General features: G+C 48.4%; 1 protein-coding gene across 2 annotated transcripts in view; it reads right to left on the bottom strand.

Moving 5' to 3' along the window:
- Window positions 1-20,194, bottom strand: part of trappc9 (trafficking protein particle complex 9) — a 308,154-nt gene that overhangs the window by 224,582 nt on the left and 63,378 nt on the right. For both annotated transcript variants that reach the window (XM_035429796.1, XM_035429795.1), the window contains 3 exons: window positions 17,218-17,344; window positions 15,195-15,340; window positions 1-72 (listed from right to left, as the gene is read on the bottom strand). The exon at window positions 1-72 is cut by the window's left edge and continues 14 nt beyond it. In XM_035429796.1, coding sequence (XP_035285687.1) covers window positions 1-72; window positions 15,195-15,340; window positions 17,218-17,344 — 345 coding nt within the window. The remainder of the gene's footprint in view (window positions 73-15,194; window positions 15,341-17,217; window positions 17,345-20,194) is intronic.

Below are 20,194 nucleotides of genomic sequence, written 5' to 3' on the forward strand. Positions count from 1 at the left end.
GCAGTTCAAAGGGCATGGGGTTGTAGACCATTAGCTGCACCTCACACACGTCACCTTGCACCCACTGGAATTCTGGGAAAATACAAGACAGGTTTATCAGAAACTGCATTTACACATGCACACGCATGTGCGTGCGCGCGCGCACACACACACACGTTACTTTGCATCCACTGGAAATCAGGCAAAACAAAAGCCACTTTGATGTGAAATTGCCTCTGAAAGTTTTTTGCAAAGATAATTTTCTCACACCCTCCCCAGACCAACAGAGGATAGTGCATTGACCAGGACCGTGATACACATGGGGAATTGGTATAACAACTAAATTGGGGAGAAAATGGGAGAAAAATGGCAAAAAAATAATAATAATAATAATTTTCTGCACAACGTGAGCTATTTTGTGAACCTTCCATCACATTTTTATGAAAAAGAATCACATGGCAGCCACCTGACTTCTTCCTGTGCCAAAATTCTTTCACTTTTGCCAACACTTTTGCTTAGCAGTAATTATGCACTCATCTTGGACACCGAATCTGTGACGGGAAATATAGGTCACAACAAATGGCCATGGGGAACATTTCAGATGAACTTGAGAAGTCTCGAAAATCAAAATGGTAAATTGAGGGCGGGTCACTGCATCATGTTTTCAAACCTACATGACACAACACTTCTTGTTCTTATAAAAATATACTTTTTGAAAATTATTTCTTTTGAAGCCTGCTTGTTTGTCTCATACAGTAGATAACACAGTTCAGTTTATCCAGTCATGGACCTTGTTCATACTCACTCTGATACTTACCCATATCAAAAATAAATACCTGATTTTCAAAGATTTTCTTTCTGTCTGTATTATGCCTACTCTGAAATATGCCAGGATGTAAATAAATATGGAATAAGAGGTTACGGTATTACATGGACACAAATTGCTTCCATGTTGCATAGCAACAGAGTTAACAAAGTCCTCCAGTGATGCTGCTCCTTCTTCTTCACCTGCATCAAGGTCGAACTTGAAAGATTTTTTTTTATCCATCTATTTTGAAGCTGTAAATAACATTGCGCTGATTTTTATAGAAGCCACGCTAAGGCTCGAAATCGTTTGTATTTGATACGGCCGACCGAACACAGATAGACAGCTAAAGCAGTCAAGGTCGTTCCCATCAGTTATCACAAATCTCAATTGCGTGGAGCAGGTAGCTTGCGTGGACCTGTAAATCAAGCGGTGATAATTAGCTTGTAGCCCCCGTCCCCACCCATTGCGTGCCCAAAGAGGCGTACGCAGCGAGCTCCTCCGTAAGGGAGCTGGAGCGTGACTGCCGGTGCCAGAGGAAGCGGGGTCAGCGCAGGCAAGGACTAAGCGCGGCTCCGAGAGGTGAGGGGAGATTAGACACGTTTCTCAGCGACGAATCGCACGCAGAATATCACGAGGGCCTGAAGTGGCTCCGCCGACTGAGTGCCTCTCCTGAGCCGCCTGAAACCCCTCGCTGTGCGGGCTTACGTTTAGTCACGTCCCACCCCCGCCGTCCCCCAAAACGAGCAAAGGTTTTCATTCCAATGCCATTATTTGTAAAAAAAAAAAAAAAAAAAAGGCCCAGAGCCCTGAATCACAGCTTTAACCGGAGCTCCCAGAGAACGTCGCCAACAGCTGCATTAAATAGCATGCTCATAATCAGGCCGCAATCACGCCCTGATTAAATCACGTTTAACGTTTAAAGGCAAGTGCTTTCGAGAACTGGACGAAAATGCATCCCTTCTGCCACACACGCTAAATGCTGGGGGAAGAAAAATAAACCGGCGGACAAATGGAGAATTTTTAAAAGGACGTAAATCTCAGACCGCTTCATGTGTGAATGCAGCAGCTCTGTCCACGTTCACGGGTCTCACGCCTATGTAAATATTTATACCGTCCTGCTTAATACGATTTATAACCACACGCTCAGGTCTGACGGGGTTTATAATACTGAAAGGCCCGGTCTTAACACTGAATACGTTTCTGAATTCTGCTTGAAAATATGCCTGCTTTTCGCTAACGTAATCAATTAGCCCGTGTGGCGCACTTGGAGCTGATAAAAACCAATTCATTAGACTTGAAGTCAAAACAGCAGATGACACAGATGGAGTCATTTTGGGTTCGCTGTTCAATGATCAACTCAACCAATCTGTGCTGCGATAAGTACCAAATATTCTCACTGAACCTCACTGTCACGCCGCCAGCGTGACACTCCTGGGAGCTGCAGTTCCGGGAAAACGTGAGCGTGAGAGAGAGAGAGAGAGAGAGAGAGATGGAGAGAGAGAGAGAGAGAGAGAGAGCGCACCCACACCAACACAAAATCAAATAAACTAACATTTGCACCCTTCCCCCTCACGGGTACCAGGCAAAAACAATAAGCAAAACTGAGCAGCAGCCTATCGGCTCACTCTTCATAGCTGGTCCGCTTTTCAGCTTACCAGCTCCTCCAGCTTCTCGGCGGTGGGTTTGACTTTCTTGTCTGGCTGGGACAAACAAAAACCCGAAACTAAACAAAACAAAAATCAAAACTCGCTCTCTTAGTGTGTGCTCCCAGTCACGGCCCCTAACTGTGGAGAGGAGCACACCTTTAAGCAGCTGGGCTGATTAGTTAACACAACCCAGGTGCGTGTGCTCTCTCAACCAGCCGACCAATCCGGTTCACTGTCAGACCAAATCCCAGACTTACAGATCCACAAATGACTTACTGGAGGCCGCTAATGACAGACAAATAGATACACAAGAGAGAGAATTATTACCTTGACCACTTGTCGGCTTTATTATTATTATTATTATGTTGAACATTGAGGGTATATGTATTATAGCATCTAAAGAGAAAATATCAGGCTTGGCTGAAGCAGGTTGGTGCTCAATACGTAATGCATTTTTCACTCTGCAAAAATCCAGAGATGTAACTTCAAAATGGATTATAGAAGCTCCTTCAGGTTGAGCTCTGCGAGTGGAGCAGCAGTGAATGGGCTGGATTTCTCACCGACACCATTTCTGCTCCTGCATGGAAGAGCTTCATCAGAACTCCCAGTGAAATCAGAGACACGTACGTGTTGTGTGAGACCAGGCCTAACACAGAGCTGTGAGAGACCAGGCCTAACACAGAGCTGTGAGAGACCAGGCCTAACACAGAGCTGTGAGAGACCAGGCCTAACACAGAGCTGTGTGAGACCAGGCCTAACACAGAGCTGTGAGAGACCAGGCCTAACACAGAGCTGTGTGAGACCAGGCCTAACACAGAGCTGTGAGAGACCAGGCCTTAACACAGAGCGGTGTGAGACCAGGCCTAACACAGAGCTGTGTGAGACCAGGCCTAACACAGAGCTGTGTGAGACCAGGCCTAACACAGAGCTGTGAGAGACCAGGCCTAACACAGAGCTGTGAGAGACCAGGCCTAACACAGAGCTGTGAGAGACCAGGCCTAACACAGAGCTGTGAGAGACCAGGCCTAACACAGAGCTGCAGGCAGAATGCCATTAAGCCCAGATGTGGTTAAAAAATGAAATCATCAAGCATTCATAGTTTTATATACTTATATTATAATAATTCAATTGTGGAAAAATGTATGTTTTTGGATTACAGGACTGCATTTAAGACCTCCGAAGGGCGCAGTTCTCTCACAGCTTCCTCCCCCGTTTTTAAAACTATTTTCTTTCGACCCTGCTTGGGCGCTCAGTAACTAGCCCTCCGGCATCCTCCAGAAACTGGAGAGCCGCGTAGGGGGCCACTTTCCACCGTCAGCACCCCAGCCGTGCAGGGTTCCTCACCGAATTGAGACCTTCCACCATCAGCACCCCAGCCGTGCGGGGTTCCTCACCGAATTGAGACTTTCCACCGCGAGCACCCGAGCAGTCGCGAACTGCGGCTCCTCGCCGAAACGTGACTCGGTGGCGTGACGGAAAACGCCGCGGCCTGAGCCGTAAGCACATCGGGCGGCCTCGAGAGGAGCGGCCTGACAAACCCCCGCTGAACGCCCGGCAGGCGTGAGGATTCACGGAGGCCGCGCTCCTGCCGCGCGCGGGGGGAAATCACCCGCAGGCGGAGACGGGCAGCCATGAGGCCGACGAGCTGAGGGAGGGAGGGAGGGAGGGGGGGAGGGCCCCTCGCAGCTCCCCGGCCTCTCTCCCAGCCGGCCAATCAAAGAGAGGATGGGCGTCGGGTGAGGAGGGCGGGGCTCGCGCGTTTGACTGGACGGCCAGTTGTCCGAAGACGGTGAGTAACGCCTTCGCGAGTAGGTGTGGCACGTCCCTTCTAGCATAAACTGTCCCCCCCCCCCCTCCACTGCCCATGGGAACCTCTTTTATTTCACGTTCAGCGTACCAAGCTTCGGCTCGCATTTCTCAACGGGATGACCCTCCCGCCTCGCTACTCAAAAAAAAAAAAAACTACTCACAGGGAACAAGCAAGTCAGAAAAAATACAAATAGCCATCCACACAGCGCTCACACTCCAAGCCGAATTGGTCCAGTAAATTTCCAACGTATAAAAACGCAAGCTACCCAAAAGGTCCGGGACAAGGTGAGCTGCTTACCAAGCACCACAAAGCAATAAGGGCAACAAAAAAAAAGGAGCTGAATAATTTAGAGACCAAACAGAAGAGACAAACATACAGAAGCTAAGCTAATGAGAACAAACAAATGAGAACGCAGAAAAGTTAAACGGGGAGCGGAAATTATCAACAAGGCCGCTCATTTCGTATGAGAAGCACATTCGCTGAAAGAGTCGAGTCCAGACACCCAACCCGCAGCTGAGTGAGAGAGGTTAAGCCTTAATGCAAAACAGACGCAAATCAGCGGCGCCGCGGCGCTCTCCGAAGCCGCGGCCGGGGGCCTCTCCGGAACCTTCCGCTGATTAAATGCGTCGGACCTCTTCCCCCGATAGGGGCGGCTAAGCGGCGCTATTTCGTTTGCTTCTCTAAATTATCATTGGCCCGTCGGTTCCTCCGGTCGGACGCCGCTCCGCAGGGTGTAAGAGCGCGGGGCGTTCTCCCGCGCACACATTTATCCACTTAATCCCGACAATGGGCCCGCGGCCAGGCTAATCCGCAGGCCTGAATAATGCATGGGCACGGAGCGGGGGGGAGGCGGAATGCTAAACACGCCGACACAGGGTAACCCCGCGCGCCGGGACGCGCCGCGCTAACGCCGCCGGCCTGCTTCGCTCATCCAGACGCCGCGGCCGTTACGTTCCGGCTGGGACTCGTAGTTTGGCGTCTCCGTCTTAATTAACCCGAGCGCTTGGGCGGGAGGAGGTCTGTGCGCGCACACCGCATCCCCTACGCGCCATAACCCGACACACCGCACACCTACACACCGCACACCTCTATACACGACACCCCTACACAAAACACCGCTTCACACCACACCCCTACACAAAACACCGCTTCACACCACACCCCTACACAAAACACCGCTTCACACCACACACCCATACACAACACACCGCTTCACACCACACACCCATACACAACACACCGCTTCACACCACACACCCCTACACAACACACCCCTTCACACCACACACCCCTACACAACACACCGCTTCACACCACACCCCTACACAAAACACCGCTTCACACCACACACCCATACACAACACACCGCTTCACACCACACCCCTACACAAAACACCGCTTCACACCACACACCCATACACAACACACCGCTTCACACCACACACCCCTACACAACACACCCCTTCACACCACACACCCCTACACAACACACCGCTTCACACCACACACCCCTACACAACTCGCCTCTACACACCACACCCCTCCACACCACACCCCTACAACACACCATGCCCCTACACACATTATACTGATATTATCCCCACATTTCCACCTCGCCGCAGATGAAGTTTCATATGTTGGGCAGACTTTGACCAGCTTTTGGTGCAGTGAGGGAGGGTCAGGAGGACACAGTTTAAATAGAAGATCACACCAAAGCTGCTGGGCTATATTTCTATAAAATCAGAGGATATAACATAACGGCACAAATGTGAGTTATGTTGCACTCGGGTCGGACTGCAGTGCCTGATTTGTCACCGTGGCAATGAGAAAGGGGCTGGTTTCTTCCTGGGGAGCAGTTATAGTTGTCCATCAGTGGCTGTGATGAGCGAAGTGGAGGAACGGCACGCTCTGCCCGGAGTTCGGACGGGCAGCTTGGTACGCCGCTGGCACACACCCTTTCACCGGGCAGGGGGATTATTGGAAGGGTCCATATTGTACGGCCCGCGAGGGCCGCTTTAAATCCCTCAGCCTTCCGCCTGCCAAAGGCCGTTAAAAGGGCCGTTACTCCGGGCCCCGCTGTGACAGGTGGCTACTTCCATTAGAGGAAAGAGAGAAGGCTCCGCACCCCCACCTACCCCCACTCTCTCTCTCTCCGTTTCTCGCCCGTCAGCAGTTTTCCTCCAGTTTCCAGACCCCGCTCTCTCGCTCGCTCGCTTGCTCACTCGCCCGCCCGCCCGAGGTCTCGGGAGCACACGCTTCAGTTAAGCCGCTTTTCCACCGCACGGTACCGGGTCGACTCGACCCGACTCGACTCCACTCGCTTTTGGTACCGGGTACTTTGTTTTCCACTGCAGATAGTACCCCCCCCCCCCATCAATGTAGCTGGTCGTCATAGCGACGCTGCATGAAACTGCCGTTTCTGACCAAAACAAGTATCTTTTCTGTGAAAGAATGCGGAGGACGACCCTTCCCCGAGGGCCGATGTTCGCTCGACGGACGAGGCGACGGTGTGTTTTACGAGTCGCGTCCCTCCTCCGAAGAGAGCTTCGGCGATCCCTCCATCACGGTGAAACGGGCCTGGAACTTCAACCGCCTCACATCTGTAATTGGCGCTAATGGTCGAGCGCTCTCGTCCGAGGAAAATCAATTATGCTCCCTTTCAACGGGAGCAGTTAAACACAAACTGCTCCATCTGCCGACTAACAACCGCAAGCTTTATGGCTTCTCCTGATCGTCGCCGGGGCCCGACGAGTTCCCCTATCTCTGCGAGGCAGCCGCAAAGATCAGCAAAATGGATTTCTCAAAGCCGAAAGTAGAACGTGAAAGGGTACACGGAGTTCATAAAGGGACAGTCTCCAGCCAGCGATGAATTTTAAAAAACCGGCACGCCGGCATCGGAAAGTCAAATCAAAATGGCTGACAAAGTCAGACGTCTGAAATGTTCTTGTGCATTACAGGCACCGGGAACCGAAGGTCATATACAAGGAAAGGCACATTTCGCAGAATCTGCCCGGTCCGCCATCGGAACTGTCCAGTAGGAGGCGTGAGGGCGAGGAGAGGTCGGAGATCGGAGAGACGAGATGAAGAGCGAGCCGTGAACCGATCAGCGGGATCCTGGCGAGGGAAAGAGGCGCGGCCCGGCAGTAAAGTTCATCACCGCGTCTGAGGCTCATTACGCAGCTAATGAGCGATACTTACTGAAGGTAAATGTACCGCGCGAGCCCAGCGACTGCACAGTCGCGCCTCTCCACCACCACCGCCGTCGGATTCACAGCGGCGGCGTGTTGGCGTTCGGGGATTCACAGATACGTCTCGGGTGGGAGTCCCGCGTTTGGCCTTTCCAGTCGCTCCGCTCCCGAGCGTGAATAGCAAAAAAAATAAATAATAATAAAAAATCCAAAACAAATAAATAATAAAATGTTTGGAATTAAACACGTTCCACCAGCCATCTGTCTGACGCTGTTTAGCAGTTCGCAGTTTATGGTTATGGACCGCAACGCTGGCTGCCGGATGTAAAAAAAAAAAACCCATTTATTTTACCGCGGCCGTGGAAAAGAGCGAAGTTGAGAAGAGGGGAGGGGGAGGGGGAGGAGGAGGAGGAGGAGACCTGGAGCTCCCCTCCGCCTCCCCGGCCGCCGCTCGGTCTAAAGGAACGCGTGGCGGTACTTGAGCGCCGGTGCCGTTCCAACCCCTTCGTTTACAGTCAACCGCTTTTACGAGGCGGCCGCTCCGACACATCCCCGATTTATCGGCAAAGCCCCGCCCGTCGGCACGCGCGGAAAGACGCGGCTCGGAGGCGCAGGAGGACGCCCCCTGTCCTGGAGTAATCGGGGTCAAAGCCTCACTTGAGCGTTTGACGCCGCTCGCAATTAGCCCAGCGACTGGTCCGCATCCAGCAGCGTCTTATTAACACAAAAGAACGCAAGGCAGCGCTTCCCTGTCAAACTGCCTTACTGTAAACAGCGCTTTCCCTACAGCACAGCCTACTGTCCCGTGCTGTCCCTGGTCCATCTCAATGCACAACTACGGGCCTGATCTACCTTCAGCACATGCAAAACCCTTTAGCACAGGCAGCGCTAATTACACAACCAATGAATGGAGCAAAACAAGTACCATGACCAATCAATGGTAACGTTATTGGTTTTGCAAATGCTGAAAAGTTTTGCATGCGGTAAGGTCTTAGTACATCAGACCCTATGTCTGCAGACAGGCACAAATGTTTAGGAAAAGTGCTGCCTCTCTTCCACTAGTTATCATTTCAATTTAAGCAAGAGGTAACCTAGAAGGTATAAATATTGGTTTTGTATTGATACAAATGACACATGATACAGAATTATCTTTGGGTTCCTGAGTGTCTTTGGTGAGGACACTTATCTTTGAGTACCGGGTGGGTCCTGTATTCGCAGGTCCAAGCCTTATTAGCCGACTTTGACATATAGAAAATAAGGAAAAGGTTAAAGAAAGTAAGATTTTTTTGGAAAATGGAGGAGCAAGGACCCCCCCAATGAAAATAACAATAAATCACGATAACAATGGCTTTTTAATAACACAAACCCCAATTATTTATAATCAACAGGGAGCCTGCAACACTATTGCAGAATTAAAACTTAATAAAAGCCAGAAACACCCGGTCTGCCAGGACAAAGCTCCCATCTCCGCAGAGCACACATCCGTTTAATCCCGTCTTTTTTTAAATTAGAGAGAAACAGCCAAATTAAAGCAAACTTGGCACAACTTTAGGGCCTCTGGCTGGAATTACCTCAAGGCAATGTGTGCAAATCTATTCTCACACTCAGATGTCTCAGATGTAATGTTTGGCATGACTCAAACAGAAACATGGGGGCTTAAATCATGAAAAATTGAAAAAAAGCAAAAAACGTATATTTATTTATTTTATTTTATTGCTTAGTTTCCCTAGTTTCAGGTTTGACATCAGTGACTAGGAACATGAGGTTAAGCCGTGCTGAAAACTATTACCAGGCCAAAGGTCTGGCATCCAGGAGAAAAGGTATTCCACATGTGCAGGTGTTCGCTTGGCACGGCGTGACTGTAAATTTGTCCGGCCGATGAGCAGGACTGCTTTCCCTGTAGCTGTTGAACGGGCAGACGTGTTAGCGTCCAAGCCCCGCGCCGCCAGCGGGGCCCGAGTTCTGCTGTCCACAGGAATCGCAAAATTGTGCCCACGCCCGCGTGCGGCGCACTTCAGTCGAAACGTCTCGGGGGGCCATTTTACACGCCGCACGCCCCACGCTACGCGGCACTCAGGACAGCTGACAGCCACTGCAGGACAGACCTCTCGCTTCTGACCACTGTAAAATGGCAAGAAATCATGTCGTGCGCCACAGAATATCCGAGAGCTCGTAGACCCCCGGCCCAAATTTTCGCGGCGCTCGTGGTGCAAACTCCACAAACACAGAAAATACACACATTAGGCCTCGGTCCACTCTCTGCTGACACTGGGCTCACAAAGAACACAGGCTGCGCAGTGACATCAACGCAGACGCAAGTGGATACCGCCAAGAGCAATTATGGAAAAGCCAATCCCCTATAATAGAATCCGCCATTTTACGGCCTTGCATCAATCTGTTTTCATGGAATATGACGTGACAAAATTGTCTCGGCCCGCAATCGGCAAATTTCCAGCCCCTTATAAGTTAAGAGTCTCCACCGGAAGGAGAAAAAAGGATGTTGTAAACGCTAGAAAGATTTCACTTGGCTAGCCTGAAGAGAAAGGATTCATATTGGCGTCGTGGCGGAGCCTCTCCAATCACGTCTGCGGCTGACGCTTCTCAACCCAGGTTGATCTGCGCATGAGATCTGAGGAGAGGACTTCTGCTACTTTCCTACTGATAAACACAGGTGGATGGGGATTGGGGGTTGGGGGTTGGGGTTTGTGAAACACCTATTAGCGTGCGTTTTATTTAAAATGGCGTCTGCTTTAGACGGTGTAGAAAGCAGAATGTCAGCTGTTCTATTTCACAGCTGTGAGACGTAGTCAGTAAGCCTGACGAGCAAAGAGGAAGAGACTCAGAACCAGGCTGCGAGTACAGAGAGGTTGCTGCCAGCCAATCAGAATGCAAATTGTGCAAGACAGGCTGAAGGAGTGCATATTCTTTGCTGTGAGCCGTATTCCTCATAACTGTTATTCATATGTTCCAACTTCCATAATACTGTGATATTCTTTCACAATAATGTCCTGGACTACCACATTATTGAGGGCCTGCCCAGTTACATTAGTTTTCATTTCTCATTGAACATAGAAATCCTACATTTCACTGAAAAAGAGGAGAAGCGTGCAGAGACAGCAGACTGGCTGAATGTCACTGCATGTCAGATCTATAACTGCCCTTCCCAACACATGTCAAACTGCTCTCAAGGACAACTGCTGCAGCCAGTATGAATTCTTATGTTAGCCAGGGCTTGCAGCCTTGCTTAATTTCACCCAACACCATCTTAAATTTGAGGTTCTGCACTCAAACTTCAGTTGCTGTAAAATGTAGGGTTGTGCTGGAATTCGACCGCAGAACGACCGCATTTCCTCCCATCGGCGGCTGACAGCGGGACGCGGCGGGTTACGCCGCACGTCAACGCTCGCACTTCTGCGCGCTCCCTCGGTGGCGGCGGCGACGATGACATCACCCCCGTCTCCTCACGCAGCTAGTCGGCAGACGGCGGAGGTGACGCTAACGCTAAGGACGAGAGCGGGGGAAAGAACGGAGAGAAGGAGAGTCCACCACTCCCCCTGCCCCCCCCCCCCCCCCCCGTCTCTCCAGAGCGGTGACGGGCTCGCTCGTGCCTCCGCCCAAATTTAAAGCCTCCCCGCCCGGGACGGCGCGAGATATTTACGGGCCCGCCGGCCCCTCTTAGGGCCGCCAACGTGCGCCGTTCCTCACCGCCTGAAAGATTTTGTGTCGGGGGGGGGGAAGTGAGTGGCCTGCCCGCCGGTTCGGCGGAGCGGCCCCCGTCTCCGTCCCGGATGAAGGATCTCCCTCGGGGAGGGGGCCGTGCGGGATTTAGTGGCGGGCGTGGGCGATCCGGGGCCCGGACGCGGAGATAACGCGCCTCGATTACGGGGGCGGTGCGGGGGGGAACCCGCGTCAGACCCCCTCATAAAACAAACGGCCGTGAGTAACTCAGAGCGCCGCGGCCGCGGTGCGGACGGAGGGAGGTTTCTTTAAGAGCCTCCCCGCGTCACTGCCCGAGACAGAGCTGTCCATCACGCCTCCTGCCCGCGGTGAAATTACACAGATGAATCAGCGGCCGATGACAAGACCGCATAATTAAGTCCGACCGAGAGAACTACAAATAGTAAAGTTGCCAGAAAAAAATGAAATGATGATGATATCAGCGTATAATATGCGGAATGTATCAGTAAACAATATACAATCCAAGGGTGACAATATCGAGCATAATGTCTAGACCATAAAAGCTTGCATGACTCTATAATTTTACATAGAGAGAATGTAATATACACTACCGGTCAAAAAGTTTTAGAACACCCCCATTTTTCCAATTTTATAGAAATGTAAGTAGTTTGAGTCTAGTGAATGACCTGACATGGTACAAAGGTAAGTGGTAAAAAAAAGGTTTAAAAAACAGTTTAGGTTACCAAAAACCGAAGAATAATGTAAATTTCAGTTATAAAAAAGGCCTTTTTCACGGAACAAGTAATGGGTTAACAACTTACAGCTTTTCTGCAGCAATGGAAGTAAATTAAGCCTTGAAAGTTGATGCAAACAATTCCTACAGGTGTCCCAACTTTTGCTGATCACTTACAAACCCTCTGTCTGTATAAAATCAGTGTTGGAACAGTCTGTGTTACTATACACTCTGAAGCATTATTTGGACAATACTGCACTGCAGGAAGTAGTATATTGCTATCATAATGGCGAGAAAAAGGTAATTAAAAAAGGAAGAAAGACCCTTAAAAGTGTAGGTCTTTCCTTTAGAAAAATTGCAAAGCAAGCCACGGTGTCAGTGAGTAGTTTCCTACACCATCGAAAGGCACTTGGAAACTGGAGGAAACTGTGACAGGAAGAGGTCCGGCAGACCCAAAGCTACAACAGAATCAGAAGAAAAGTTTCTGAGAGTCAACAGCTTGTGTGATTGGCGGCTCACAGGACAACAGCTTCAAGCACAGCTTACTTGGTCAAAGTAAGCAAGTCTCAGTTTCAACTGTAAAGAGAAGACTTCGAGCTGCAGGTTTGACAGGTCGGGTGGAAGTACGAAAGCCATTGCTAAAATGGCTAAATAAGAAAAAGAGGCTTGCCTGGGCCATGAAGCACCGGCAGTGGACTACTGGAAGAATGTCTTACGGACCGATGAAACAAAACATTTATATTTAATTCTGTTATACAGTACGGTTCCATGATTTCTTTTTTTTATCTCCAATTGTTTACTTGTTCTATGCATTAATTTCAGAGGACATTGAGACAACTGTGTAAATTTCATTAAAAACTGGAAAAATTGGGGTGTTCTAAAACTTTTGACCGGTAGTGTACATATTTACTATCATTGCCAGATTGCCAGTCAATCACTATCATTTCTTTATTTATTTAGTCCTTATTTTATAAGCAAAGTCCAATTGAGATAAATGAGCTCTTGGAATACCACTGGTCAGACTGCTTAATTTTATTTTTACTAGTAGTACAGCATACACTGTACTGGACTGAGCTGGCTGACCTGGACTGACTGATTATCTATCCAAGACTCACTAAATTGCATTGGACTAATGTATTAGATTAAACAACCATATTATATTATAATACGATACATTACCATACATAATGTCCACTGTATTGTATTATATTGTATTACGCTATTATATATTTTGTCCTCATTTGCCTTTATTTATTTATTGACTAATTTATTAGGGGAAATTGGAAAAACCCACTTTTAAAAAAATGTCGTTGCATTTTTTATGAGGTGCAGCAATTGCAATTTCACGGGTGAATACTAATATCCGATATTTACCCAGCCATACAGCGCCTGCTGTTCCTCATACAATCATGTGGACATTTTCCTGGCAGTGGTACCTTCCGGAATTCCTACCAGCACAGTCACTTACTGTGGGAGTGTTACACAGACTCGGCGCAAGGAAATTCTCTTCTGGAGTATAAAATATTTAATTAGGCTTCAAATGAAAACATCTTGTATCTTGTTGAAATGAGTTTAATTTAGGACTGCTTAATTATTTCTGTGCCTACACGAGTTGCATCAAAGATGCCTCAACTTTTGATACGCAAAATTCATAAGCATTCCAACTTCGTAAATAGCCTCCCTCTAGAGAAGACTCCTTCATGTCATGGTGCAGGAAATAAGAAATGGTTGCCAGGTTCCAGTTGATTTCACAAGGGGGGTTCCAAGTGGAACATTACAAAAGAAAATGAGGCCCAGCATTATTACTTATGAGACCTCCACCTCACAGTCTTGCAGAGTGTAGAGCTACAGCAGTGATGTCTCCTGGATTTTCCCAACAGCCTCTCATTTTCTAGAAAGCGCGTGCACCTTCACAGCGAACAGCCAAAACAGAAATGCTCTCAAATATTTAAAAAAACAAGAGTGTGATTCAGCTAGCCCCGTCTAAAGGAGGCCACATTCAGCCAAGTGGGTGCCAAGGCTAATTTTTCTCAATGTTGCTGTTTTCATGTCAGAATTTTTTTAAGGTCATATGTGGGGTTTAAACTTGTATTAATTTCAGATACAGGGTGTGCTTATACAGACATTGTAACAAGGAATACCTTCCAACCTTTTCCCTGCAGGAAGACTTTTAAGATTCTGGTAGGTACTGTTTAGGTATATGGATGAGCCTTACAGGCTCGGATCGAATACAGACCATGCCGGTGGTGACCGTGGCCGGTAGCTCCATAGGTGATGCACTATTGCCGACTGTGTAGGCCAGGGTATGGGAGGGGTCAGTCAGTTCGGTGTCCGCGTTCATAGCTATCTAGCGACCCCTGCTGAACTACATGTGAAAGCCATATATGAAAGGTCCTCCTCCGACTGTGAGCTAAAGCTGTAGCCAGCAGTGAAATAAGAAGCAGTTGGTAAAACCACATGTATCACTGAAGAGCCAGGGATGTCTACACTCTCCTGAATTGGCAGTGGGGCAGTGAATTGGCTTTGTGTCTGAAGATGATTGGCCATTCCAAACTGGGGTGGGAATTAGATATGTTCAGCCCCAAATTGGGCACCAGATTATTATTATTATTTTAATGTATAAAAATAAAAAACAGACTGGTAAATGGAATGGGGGTTGGGTAGGGGTACTCCAGCCACGAACGTGGTAGTGCATCGTTTTGTTCTCACGCCGGTGAAGTGGATTTAGTCAGCGGTGTGAAGTGCGACTGTAAACACCAGTAGACCAGCAAAGTTCCGTTTAAAGAGCCGATTTTTAGATGGAACAAAAGGATTAGCCACATATTCCCTGCAGGCTCCTGGATTGTGGTTTCAGGTTATCGGACACACTGCGTAAACACGCCCTCTGCATATGCGCTGGACGTCGCTAAGCTATCATTACATTCAACAGGGGGAGAGAAGCACAAAATAAATTACACACGGAAGTGGGAGTGGCTGGGAAGTGGCAAATAACCTTCAGATACCTGGAGGTTTAAGCAGAGCCTCCCTGGAAAAGGAAACTGTGAGCTTTCAGCGAAATTGAGCCTTATGAAAGAATGTGGGAGAACGCGGCATGTTTTAAAACGAATCACAGCTTCGAACGGCTAACGCAGTCAAAATGAGCCCTTTTGTGCAGAAGAAAGAACAATTCTGGGTTGCGATTCTGTACTCCCACCACTGGAAAATGTGACGCTCAGAAAAGTTATCTATAGCAACAGGAGTTAGGTTTTCCGATGCCGCACACCCACAGAGGAAGTCGTCTACCTGACTCAGGCTGAAGGGTGGGGGGTAGGGGGGGGAGGGGTCTGAGAGTGGGCGGGGCTTCTCTACTCACCGATCTTCTTACCGCGCTCCTCCCCGCGGTTGTGCATGATGATGGGCGAATAGATGAACGGGCTCTTGGTGGCCATGTTCTGTCCCAGAAGCCCCTTCACCTTGTGCGGCCGCAGGATGAGGGGCAGGTTGAGGAGCTTGACCGACCTGTTTCAGAGGGAGGGGAGAGAGAGGCGGGCTGGGTTTGGGTCGGGTTTTTCAGAACAGAGCGGCTATCCAAATGCTATTTCGCATTAAGGGCGGCTCTGCTGGACTAGATCCGTGCGTTCTTCTGTATGCATTAGACAGTCTGTTCCTTCAGATTGGTCCTGTTCCTCTGTTCCTGTGGTCCCCTGCATACTGCATGAATCATTTCAACAAAAGAAAACCACAATATGAAAGTTTTATAAGATGAGAGAGAGGGAGCATCGAAATTACACCCTACAGAACCTCTCTGTGGAACAGACAGGGCCTCCCTGCCAATCAAATCCCAGCACTTTCCTCCCTGATCCCTGCCACGTGACACTGCTGACATGGTGCTACTAGCTTCGGACTGTCTACCTGCCAAATGGCAGGTAGACAGTCCCCCGGTACGCCCCCCCCCCCCCACTTTGAGGTGCTGTAGTTGAAGGTGGCCCGTTTCCAGCACATTCCATCACTGCTATACTGAACGGGCCTCTCTTGTGCGCTCTGAATCACGGCCACTGTCTCAGGGCTGTGAACTGCAAACGGGCTCGTGTCACACAAAGGAGCGAGGGGGGGAAGCCGAGAGGAGAGAGGCTCAGAGCTCCGCCCGCTCTCTGAACCCGCCGTGGGAGGCCAGATTAACCGCTAACGCCCCGCCTCAAGCATCACGCAATTACTGCCTGACTCAGCTGATGGAGAAATGCACCTACAGCCACAAAGTTATACATTTAGCATTTATGCATTATATGCATGTGCAACTATTTTAAAATAAAAACTATTTTTGACAGGTAACGTCTGTTTAAATAGTATCTCAAAACACAGCTGTGTTAGAAACAATGGTACATTCCGATTCATATCTCCATTCAAGAATATTCTGTTGGCATTAAAATTCACCTCAAAAATATTTCTAAAATGGTCACTCTCTTTAGCTCTCTCTCAGTACAACTTTCTATAATTTCCTTTATTATGCCATTAAACAGTTATTTCTCAAGAAGGAAAATCGGTAAAACTTTCACGAATGTAGCATTTAAATAATTTCATCGTGCCAAATGTTCATCCGTTTCACAAAAAAACACAAACTCATTAAAAACCACTGAGTGTATGTATGCATGAAAAACTGCTCCCACGGCAATTCACCAGATTAGTCACAATGAGGTTCCCCAGCGTTCGCGAAAGGTCTCCGGAACGAGTAATCAAATGGCTGAAAAAATGAAATCAGTTCAACTTGTTTAATATTGTCGGGCTTTTCATAAGAGGAAATCTGTTTATCCTTTATGTGAACCTTTCGAGAAGCACCTCCATTTGTTATATTAATTCCCTCAGGCAATATACGACAACTGGGAGAACAGACAGATCCAAATGAGCTTAAATACAGCAAAAAAAAAAGCACAAAAAAGCCAAAAAGAAACCATTTATACTCTGCACAGCTGCAGAGAAACCATCAATTACTCCAAGTTGGGGCTGTGTGACAAATGAACAATAGTCACTTATGCAATAAGCAATGGGAGGCAGTGCAATCATTATCTCCACAGTCCTCACAGACTAAAAATACTAGGGAGCTTATATAACGGGAGCCAAAATGGCGGCAAACGTCTCAGCGCGCCATCAGTAAACACGAGGGCTGTCTGCTGCATCGGGCTCCCGACGTGCTTGGACCGTAACGCGCACAGATTGCCCGCGCGCTCGCCAGATGGTCAGCCGGGATATTTTTAGCAGCGAGAGTTATGCAGGCGCCTTCACGGCTGAACTCCGGAGCGTTTGGACGTCCCGTGCGAAGGGAACGCCGGTTGGAGGGAACGCCGGAGCCGAGCGTCTGGCCCGGCGCGCGGGCCTCGCTCTGGTCGCCGCGGGCGACTCACCTGACGATGGGCAGCTTGCTGAAGGGGACGGGCGGCAGCTTCAGCCCGTCCGGCAGCGCGATCACCTCCATGCCCCCGGGGCACTTGGACGTGTAGTTCTCCAGGCTCTGGGTCACCTCCTTCTTCTCTGTGGGGGGCAGGAAAACAGGAAACGGTCAAACCCTAAAAAAAAAAAATGGTCACCCTTACCACGGCCTCTGTCCCATGGCCAAACTGAACCAGCTTCGGCATCGCGAAGCAACTCCGCAACCCCATAAAAACCACCCGAGTCATTTATCTGCACTTTTCCAGCAATAAGTTTTATCGCCTGCACTTTTCCAGCAGTATGTTTTAGGGGCGGCCGTTCCGAGGGCCTAGAAGCCCTCCGTCGAGAGACCGTATTTAATTTCATTATTTGTCGCCGTTTGTTTAGTGTTGCTTTTTCAGCGGCGCTTCCGCTTGCCAGGGTTGACCTTTGACGGTATATCAGATTCTAACCAGCGCAAATGACCGCGTCCCAGTAGATCACGGGGAAGGCTTTACACGGCCGGCTCTATTTCACCCCAGCCTTCAGGTGGGCTGCCATCCTTTTATAGCTGCGTCTTACGCAGCCTTAAAGTGTTTACGGCCGCTCCGTGTCATCGCTCCCCGCCGCGCCCGTCCGTGCATGACAAACACGTCCCCCTGACTTTACGCTGATGCGCATCACGCTGGAGGGGGGGGGTTATGTTTGGGTGGGGGGGGATTACACTCCGCCCATGAACCTACCCGGTACTCACTGCGTATTAATAGTCACGGGCGGGCGTTGGAGGACGCGAGAGGGTGTTCCACCCGGCTGACGAGGGAAATCACGAGAGAAGGTGTGTGGCCGCCATTTCCCTGTCAACGTCTCCGCGGACGATCGGCCGAGGCCGCTGATGCGCTGCGGCTGGGGGGCGTGATTTTAGAGTTAGCACGCCGCGCTTACCGCTCACCGGCTAAGGGAAAAACGGAACGCGAACGAACACGCCTTGACTTCCTTCTCCGCGGCTAAATGCGCTGCGGCGTAGCACGCCTCCCTGCGTGGCACTCGCCAAGCTACGCCCGTTCACGGGAATAAGAGCAGAGCGAAGAGTGGAATCCTGCAGCCAAATTCAGAAGGCTGCTTTTACACCACCGCTTAAATAATGGGACATGATTGTGGATCTTTATATTTATACACGTGTATTTCTGCAGCATAACCACAAAACAATCTTTGGGGACTGGATGCACAGCCAATACAAATCTCCTGCATTGAAAATGAGGTGAAAAACAAAAACACAGTACATTTTATCAAATGGTCCCCGTGGTATTCATTCCAAAATCCTCGCATCAGTATGCCAATTACTTGAAGTCATGTGGTCAGTCTCAGTTTTGCTCTTCACAGCTATGCTGTTCTACTGCAAGAGAGAGCCTTCTTCAATGGAAACCTGGCTGAACGTTTCCATTCTTACCAATGATAAATTCAATCCACAATGAACATGCTGTCCTAGCACTTATTCTATTTGAGAAGTGTATACCTGCTGCAAAAACCCACAGGGCATTATGCCATCGGAGAGCTGAGCTACATTTTTGTGTCATGGCAGACTATTTGTTTTGTTCACTTTTCTGGAAAAATCTGCTGTAAATGCAAGAATGTTACCGAGGTTTACCAAGCAACTTTTACCACACTCCATCCTCACCCTCCTAACCATTATCCAAGCATATTTTTTGTGAAGGTTTTACATACAGATCCTGTTCATCTGTACTACTATCACTCCATTTTGATTCTGACAAGATTGCAATACTTTTCTAGAGATCAGTAGTATCCCCTGAGAAGAACCTCAGATATATGATGCTCAGGACTTTGAATTGACTGGTCAAATAGTATAGACCAATTGTAATACAAACAGTTGCACCCTTTCAAGCCCCTTAATATACAATAGACAATGTCATAAAAACTCATAAAATGGAAACAGGAAATGTTTTCCATTGGTAATTTAAAAAGTGGAAATATTCCTTTCCCGCTGTAACAGCTTTTTTGGTTTGTCTAAAACCAGCGAGTTGGAAGCAACTTTGCAAGGAAGTTGCCCTGTAAACAATAGGTTAACACATGTTTAAATGAATCTCTCAACAGAATCATTTATTCATTAGCAACACCAGATCAAGCTCAATTTTAAGCTAGGCAGTCAGAGGCTGGCCGTGTAGCTACAGACTGCTCCCTTTCAATGTTCAACATTTCCACTGATGCTGTCTTTCATGACACGACAAGAACAATCTCAAACTCGTTTAACACTCGTCTCCCTGTGTATCCTTCTGCCGTTCTTTCCGCTGAATAGCTTCGCATGTCTCTTTCATCAACAGACATGAGCAACATTCTTCTTGACATCATCTCATGACATTAACAGTTTGTATTATTAACATTGTTGAGCAGACAAGATGGGCAGCATTTTTTGCTACTCCTTCTTGACTCAGAGGGGAGACCCGTTACAAGTCCATAAGGATTGTACCTTACTGAACCCGTGTTCAGCAGTTGTCTATGACCATGAAATTCACTTTTTTTTGTACGTCGCTTTGGATAAAAGCGTCTGCCAAATGAATGTAATGTAATGGATTGCTGGCCTGCCTGCATGTGTGCTTTGTTCTGTAGTTGAATTATTTTATTCTTTTTTCCTTAGGTAGTCCTTTTATTTGCTGAATAAATAACACAAGTATAATTACAATAAACGCTTCTCTGGTGAGTATGTTTCGAGTATGTAAAAGAGCTGCTTTGGCTATTAATGCAATATAACATATTGCTTTTGTGGGAAACTTGTTGTATTTCATTGGCGTATTCACTTTCAGTAAAGAGCCACTTTCCTGGGTATACAACAGTGATAATAAATCAAATAAAACAGGCTTTTGAAGAGATACTCTTCTTTGTTCACTCTATTGAACAATTAACCGCGACAATAAAGACATGATACTTATTCACCACTTTCTCTCAAAGCTCTCGAGAGTT

The sequence above is a fragment of the Anguilla anguilla genome, chromosome 8 (assembly GCF_013347855.1).
Source record: "Anguilla anguilla isolate fAngAng1 chromosome 8, fAngAng1.pri, whole genome shotgun sequence".
In the NCBI taxonomy this organism is placed as follows: domain Eukaryota; kingdom Metazoa; phylum Chordata; class Actinopteri; order Anguilliformes; family Anguillidae; genus Anguilla; species Anguilla anguilla.